This window comes from Rhipicephalus sanguineus, unplaced genomic scaffold (assembly GCF_013339695.2).
Source record: "Rhipicephalus sanguineus isolate Rsan-2018 unplaced genomic scaffold, BIME_Rsan_1.4 Seq1361, whole genome shotgun sequence".
NCBI classification, from domain to species: domain Eukaryota; kingdom Metazoa; phylum Arthropoda; class Arachnida; order Ixodida; family Ixodidae; genus Rhipicephalus; species Rhipicephalus sanguineus.
Genome location: NW_023614592.1, coordinates 334 through 7,821, shown reverse-complemented (window position 1 = coordinate 7,821; position 7,488 = coordinate 334). Strand labels below are relative to the sequence as shown.

General features: G+C 46.6%; 1 protein-coding gene across 2 annotated transcripts; it reads left to right on the top strand.

Moving 5' to 3' along the window:
* The first annotated feature begins 707 nt into the window (after positions 1–707).
* Positions 708–3,398, top strand: LOC119376544 (uncharacterized). 2 transcript variants are annotated; one of them, XM_037646335.2, is made up of 3 exons: positions 708–757; positions 2,281–2,576; positions 3,330–3,398. In XM_037646335.2, exons 2-3 carry the CDS (start codon positions 2,297–2,299, stop codon positions 3,377–3,379), a joined length of 330 nt encoding a protein of 109 aa, XP_037502263.1. In that variant the 5' UTR covers positions 708–757; positions 2,281–2,296; the 3' UTR covers positions 3,380–3,398. The 2 variants fall into 2 exon arrangements, with proteins under 2 accessions (XP_037502263.1, XP_037502264.1); XM_037646336.2 differs by having other exon boundaries at positions 3,278–3,398.
* The last annotated feature ends 4,090 nt before the right edge of the window (positions 3,399–7,488 follow it).

Sequence of the window (7,488 nt, the reverse complement as noted above, 5' to 3'; positions counted from 1 at the left end):
GTCGACGCTGGCTTGGCTGGCTCGCTTATTGGCTAAAAAAGTTACTATGCTTTGTCACTCATCTCCAAATATGGCGCTAAATTGCAGACGGTATCGTCTGCTTCACAACTTTAAAACTAACGCTTCACTTTTCTTTTATTTTTTTGTTGTTACATTAACAATTTCAGATACAAAATGACTATTTAATTGCACGTTTCTTTGCATCTTATGTCCCCTTCACGTCACGTTTCGCAAGCATTTCATGCGTTTGCGTCATCATTGTGTACACGTCACGCCTACGTCAAATTTGACAGAAAATGGCGGAAGTCCAGAATAGCACCCTGGTCCCATTTCAATTGAAACACATTAATAAATAAATAGAGCTTTACTTTACGAGAGTCAAACACGCGATACCATTAAATTAAGCAAGAAGGGGCGCGTTTCACTACCGTGGTGTGACGATTAAAACATTAACTTTTTACAGTAACAAATGTTTAGATCTTAAACTAACAATAGTTTGATACAAATTTATAAAGCATCTGGGGATCTCTAAAGTTATAGTTGGTAAGGACATCAAAAATATAATGAATAACAAACTTATCTTAAACGATTACAGCGCTACTTTTTTATTTAGCGGTTGCTTGTTCTACAGTGTCATATCGATTTCGTAGGGTCCTAAGGCGCAACTAAAAGCTTTTATAATGCCGCTCAGCTGCGTTTACAGAGGGAAACGACCACGGATGTAATTTTGGGAAGACAGAGAAGGGCTGCTATAATGGTTAGAATTTATTTCATAACGCGTAGGCCATTTCTCTCATATTTCTTCTTGGTGCGTTGACTTTCGCCCTGGTCTTTTTTTAGGCTTACTGTTTTATTTTTGCAATGTTTGACTCATGGGCCTGAGTTGTCATCGTCCATTGCTGCAATAGTCGAAACGCAGTTGTGCTTCTCTTGTTCATTGCGTTAACGCGGTTAGCTCCTAAACTGAATAGTTTGTTGCATCTGGCCCTTAGCGAACCATGAAACGCGTAAACCTCGAACAGTTGCGCCGCCGAACTACCGCAGGCCTCTCTGAAACCCGGCAGATGCTAACAGGGATGCCGTATCGATGCCCGAAAAGTTGATCTCCGGTTGGGGGGTTGCGTCTTGGACCAAATAGCTCTTTTAAACATGTGGGGCTCTTAACGCCTCTTAGCGTACTCGCTGAATCGTTCATGCCTCGTGAGATTAGAGGATGGGCAAAAGAAAAAAACTGTTGTCGACCGCTAAACGTACACGAAGACACTGCTTTCTTTTCGTGTTGCATCACCATTGGCTATCCTTCAAGACACCCAATTCAAATGAAGTGTCGTAGATCCTATGGTAATGGTATGCATGATCGGCGCGTTGAGGTTATGTCGGAAACTTAGCAGCCGAGCTGTGTTCACAAATGGCCTGTCTAGCTTTGTTATCACTGCCACTTGGATCAAGCGCTCCGTGGCCCCTGGGACACGTTTATCGATCTCGTTGCCGCGTGTGATCCGTATTTTTGACAGATGCTGAGAATTACCTTTTGTCTGCCAGATGGTTCGAAGAAGTCGCGTTTTAGGGTTGTTTCCTCTCGTTTATCCCATCGCTTCGGTTGCCGGTCAACCGTAATTGTTGCGGCGCACGTCAAAGGAAAATACAGTACACGATGTCATGCGTCGTTGAAGACCTCGCTCCCGTAGCGCGCGTCGTATCCGGTAGCTCGAGCGCCTGCCCCTGTCTGTCGTGTTCGCGCGCTGTGCGCTGTGACGAGTGAAGTAAACACAACGCGTCTTTTTTTTTTTTTTTTTTTTGCTCGCGTGCACGCACATCAAGAGCCCGTCTAATGGCTAAGCGGATCGCTTCGTCGAAGTGACACGATGAATTTCGTGTGCGTGATACACCGAGCGGGTTGACCCGACGCCGCAGCTGCGGACTGGCATGATGCCGCGCGCTTGTCTGCTGGGGGGCTACAGACCTCTCACGTACGACAGGCGAGAGAAAGCGCTTCGTTCTGTTGCGGAAAGATTCTATGCAGCCAAGCGCAGAAGGCTGGACCCGTGACGAAACGCTTTCGCACTCGACAACTGCCTCCCACTCCGTGTGCTCAGTGTTCCTGCGGCAAGCGCGCGCGGGTACTTCGGTTGCAGTTCCACGACAGAGACCGTGAGCGCGCACCTCTCGGTAGTGATGTCAACGGGCGATGTAGCTTCGATCGCCTGTGTGTTGAAAGTGTGGTGTGGCCCACGGACGTCGCCGAGTGTCTGACAGGTGATCCTTGTGCACTGCGCTCAGGGTCCGGGCTCCGACAATGGAAACTGAGCGTCTGGTCGCCGGAGGACCACCGGGCGAAGTGGGGCATGACTACGGACGCCGGCCTCCTCAGGAACTCACGGGCTCCAATTACCAGGCCCTGGCCACGGGACACGCTCACCTGCTAGGGACTAAGCCGCACGCACGCAGAGCCCCCACTCGCCATCGAACCGGCAGCAGCAGCAGCAGTGACGAAGAAATGATAGACATCACTGCAAAGCCGTCTGAACAACAGTCCAGGGCATCGGGAGATGCTATGGCCACCTGTAGGGTTCAGGGTGAGTGCCTCCAGCCTCCGTGGATTATTCTTATAATGATATGCTGTGGTTTTTACGTTGCCATGTTTGTGCTGATTGTATGGTGGCTGCTTCTCGCTTATGCCTTGGTGGGCTTTGCGGCCATGGCGATGACTTCCTAAGGACACACGAAGATGTGGGTTCGATTCCCGGCCACTGCGGCTGCATCGTGATGGTGGCGAGATGTAAAAGTGCCAAGGTTCTTAAATTTAGGTGCATGTTAAAGAACTGGGTAGTCCATATTGGTCTGGAGTCTCCCACTACGGTGCGCCTCACAATCGCATTGTACTTATGGCACGTAAACCTCAGAATTCAGTTCATATATCACCAACCAACATGACATATAGAAACACGGCACGAACAATGTGTAGTAAATATTTTTTGGAAGTTTTTCTGTTACCAGGAAGAGCATATATTAGCTGTTGTTTAAATGTGGTTGCCTAAGTCTCGTAGGCACTTGTTTTTGTAGTTAAATTTGAACTAGCAATATCACCTGCACAACTGTAGTGACCATTTCAGATCGGGTTAACACGAGATCACGTTTAACTGTAGTCATTCACAGTTTGTTGCTTTTATTTTCTCCTAAATATGTAGAGGGGTAACAGGACACCTATCATTTCGTGGTAATGTCACGTCTCATCAACTTGAGCACTTTAAGTTAATGTGATGCAACCTAATTACAGGTCCTTTGAAGCACAAACACTGTGGCTCACACTGACTCCTTAATCTCAATAGGCTCACCAGTCATTGTATGGAATGGATACATTGGATCAAACCTGGGATAAAGTCATGCCGCCCTGCGAAACAAGCTCTTAAGCTGTGAAAAATACAGTTTCTACCACAAAATGACCTTTCTTTTTCTGTTGTGTTTTCTGAAAGCTTTCCGTTTCTTCCACTGATTTGTATGCATTATGGTTGCAGCTTGTTTAGTCCTGACGTGGATTTAAACCGGCTTAACCATATGAAATTAGAAGTCATTGAGCTTAGAACAACAGTGGTAAGAGGGAAGATTGGTATTGATTTACATATGCACATAAAGTTACTGCACTATTTCAGTGGTCTCGTTTGCTGCGAAAAATGTGTGGCATCAAGAATTCTCATTGTTAACTTTAAAAAAAGTGTAATCCCTTTATTTGACAGAAGAAAAGAAAAGGTGTTTATACTCGGTGATTCCACGCATTTAGTCACGTATGACTGACCCTGAAGCCTACTGCGATGTGTAAATTTGTATTACTTGCCTACGTGCAAGCGCTTAAATGCGCGCTTGTGAAGCGAGCTGATACGCTAGGGAGGCTATTGCTCTGTCATGCGAGGGAATGGAAACCCAGTTGTGCCCTCGTGTCCGGAGCGAAATTGTGACAGCAGCTGCCGGCGCGTGTTGCGTGTGTGTGCAGCAAAACCAGGTGTGGTAAAGCGTACCTCCGCGCCTTTGTAGTTGCGTGCATTGCGCACACTGCCTCGTAGTCGTGCCGAGAAATAATGTGCGACGACGATCATTCTGCGCTCAATATCGCATTTAATTTCTCGGCTGGAATAAGTTAAATTGCTTAGCTTTGTCCCGGAAGCACGAGAATGACGTCCCACCAGTGAAACTAGAGCGCGAGTCACGTTGACTTGGGAGGCCGATGAAAACTACGCGTGAAGAACGAAAATGCGGCCGAAACTTTTGGAGGCGCGTCGAGCGCATTGAGATAACACGAGACACCCGGCCGTGCGCATGTGTGAACGGACCTTTACAGGGTCTGCGAACGTGTTGTTGAGATGGCAGTTTAGTACTACAGGGAAATCCTAAAGATTGTGTTAACTAAACTGCTTGAGGCGGTAAACTTACCAAACCACAAACCCAGGGAACATGCACCCGTACAGAGGCTTACTTTATTAAAGGAATTGTGCTTTTTACCAGACATATTGTCGCTGGCGAAATTCAGCTATCGTTTGTCGTTTACAGCGTAGTTGTGCGAAGAGCAGAGTCAGCAACGAGAAACACCTGTGGTAGGAGTTCAGACAGTTCTATATAAAAAGCGATACGGGTTTTATTATTATTATTATCTGCTGCATGTATTCTTTAATATATGCTACATGGTCTAGTTAAATTTTTAAAAATGAACTTTCCCGAAAAAAAATTAACTTTTCCAACCCCTGTACAAAGTCCAGTAGGCTGGACTTTGTACAGGGGTTGCCGTAGAATGCTTCGCATTAAAGTTAAACAAAAGCTAATGCAATCAGGTGTGTACTTATATGAACGAAACAGTACCGGGGAATCGCATCGGTCGTCTTTCAGGAAATAGTAATCGAAATCCGGACGACATTTTATGCGGGGCCCCGCCACGGTGGTCTAGTGGTTATGGCACTCGACTGCTGACCCGAAGGTCGCGGGATCGAATCCCGGCCGTGGCGGCTGCATTTTCGATGGTGGCGAAAATTTTTTGAGGCCCGTGTACCTAGATTTAGGTGCACGTTAAGAACCCCAGGTGGTCGAAATTTCCGGAGCCCTCCACTACGGCGTCCCTCATAATCATATCGTGGTTTGAGACGTTAAACCCAGATATTATTATTACATTTTATGGGGAGAGAAGACGCGTGTGCCATGAACTGGCTGGGCAAAGGTAAGACTGCGAAACCCAGGCCATGTTATGCCGACGTCGTCCGGCGTCATTGCCAGCCATACCCTGTTTTTATTATCTCTCCAAGGTGGCGATTCTTCTCCGCTAAAGAGGCATGCGCGCGGTCGTACGTTATCGCGTGACGTACGTCTTATCTCGACCCCCCCTTTTTTTTCTGCGGGGGCAGTAGCAAAAGCTAGGGAAGAAAGACAATAGCTTGTCTTTATTTTCGTCTCGGTGCGTAAATTTTAAAGGATGCCGCCGAATTTCTCAATTAGACGGTGACAGCATGTCCGGAAGTTCCACTTCCGGGCTTATCGAGGATGGTCTGCGGATGTCGCGTGGCGTCCAGCGACCTGGAAAGTAGGGCAACGTACAGTGAACGAACGAATGAAGGAATGATGCTTATCTGCTTGCAGTGCACATTGGTGCGATGGATGGCTTAACATTCCAGTCGTAAATCAGAGGACCAGCGAGACAATACTCGACCTGCTACAGCGCTAAAGTGTGCAGCCGTCTCGCAAGGCTGTTGCAAAACTGGCAAAAAGTGTGCGTGCGTGAGAATTAAGCGTCGACATATTTGCACAGCGCAAAATGAACGAGGACAGATGAAAGGACACAACACAGGCGCTCACTTCATCTAAAATTTATTAGCGAAAATCAACACAGCACACATCAAACAACAGCACACATCAGCGCAATCGCACAGTGTCTATGTTGCACCTGTGTTGTGTACTCTCATCCGTCCTCGTTCATTTTGCGCTGTGTGAAAATATGTCGATTCGTGTGTCCCGTCTGTTCGCGCTCAAATCTATACACACATGGTGATGAAGGGGCCGAAGGCGTAATAGACAGAAATGAATAGAAGACCCTCGGTAACGGACCGGAGTCCGATCTTCATTCCTGATGAAGACCGGACTCCGGTCGAAACGTCGAATAAACCCCTTTACTCTCGTGTTGCTGATACTATTCTCTATTCGTGACTTTTGCAAGGCCGCGCTGTTCAACGTACGATACGTGCACGGGGCCATTCTTCCTTGTTTGCGGCCGTCAGCCGACTTCGCTCCTCGACGTATCTTTTTGTTTTATGTCGGGTGTGTGTGTGTTTTCTTTATTGTTGCCTTCGCAAGATATTCATACGCGACGAGCCGGCGCGCTTTCGAGGTCACAGCGCGTTTACGGACTCTTGCGCTGCAGAGGTTATTTATAACCATCTCCGGCGACCCGTTTTTTTTTTTCTTTTCCATTTTTCTTTTTCTATTATTTTGCGCCACATCGAGCACGATATATCCGCTAACTGGACGTCTCGGATTCGTGGATCCCTTTTGTGACGCGTCATCTCGTGCCTGTTCCAGAGCTGCAATGGGGCGATTTTGCTTATTTTTCTTCGTCTCGTTGCCCATCGCTGTGCGCGCGCGCGCGCGCTCGCAAGCACGCACGCACGCACGCACGCACGCACGCACGCCACGCACGCACGCACGCACGCACGACACAACACACACACACACACACACACACCCACACACACACACACACACACACACAACACACTATATATATATATATATATATATATATATATATATATTATATATAGATATATATATATATTTCATTTAGTACAGTAGTACTCCTCAACCTCCTGCTACTGTATAATAATAATATAATAATAATAATAATAATAATAAATAAAATAAATAATAATAAAATATATGTAGCAGGCACGTAGCCAGAAATTTTTTTCGGGGGGGGGCGCCGGGCCCCCCGCCTCCCCCCCCCCCTTGCCTACGTGCCTGATATGTAGCACACCACTTCAACCTTCTTATCACAGCTATTTTGTCTGCAGCCTTTGGGCATCTTACAACCATTTTTAACTTCTTACATATATTGTTCTTGCGCGTCCTACATCCCCCTCTCCGGCCTTCTTCCTTTTTTAAAGGTTTGTCATAATCTCAGCGGTCCTTGAAATCCTTGAAAACTCTGGAATTTTCAAACAGCATTTTCAAGGCTTGAAAACCCTTTAATTTTTGTAGGTCCTTAAGTGCCTTGAATTTTGTCGATACACTTTGTTGAGCCATACATTTCGTTGAGCAATTTTGGATAGTTCCGTGCGAATAATCGAGCTCATATTACACGGTCCAATTCTCCGTGACATTAATTTAATATTTAAAAGTTTTAAAAATGAACGGATAGACATTCTATCACGTGTAACCCTCCTAAAGATGGTTTCACTGCAACACGGGACTGCTTTGCGAGAAACGACTTGTCAGGGGAGATCCGTCCCAGCGCGA

What these genes read in the sequence shown, in the direction of transcription:
- LOC119376544 (XM_037646335.2), top strand. Translation starts at nt 2,297, where the DNA reads ATGGAAACTGAGCGTCTGGTCGCCGGAGGACCACCGGGCGAAGTGGGG. An exon ending in GGCCACCTGTAGGGTTCAGG is followed by an intron (nt 2,577 to 3,329) that starts GTGAGTGCCTCC and finishes TAATCTCAATAG; the next exon opens with GCTCACCAGTCATTGTATGG.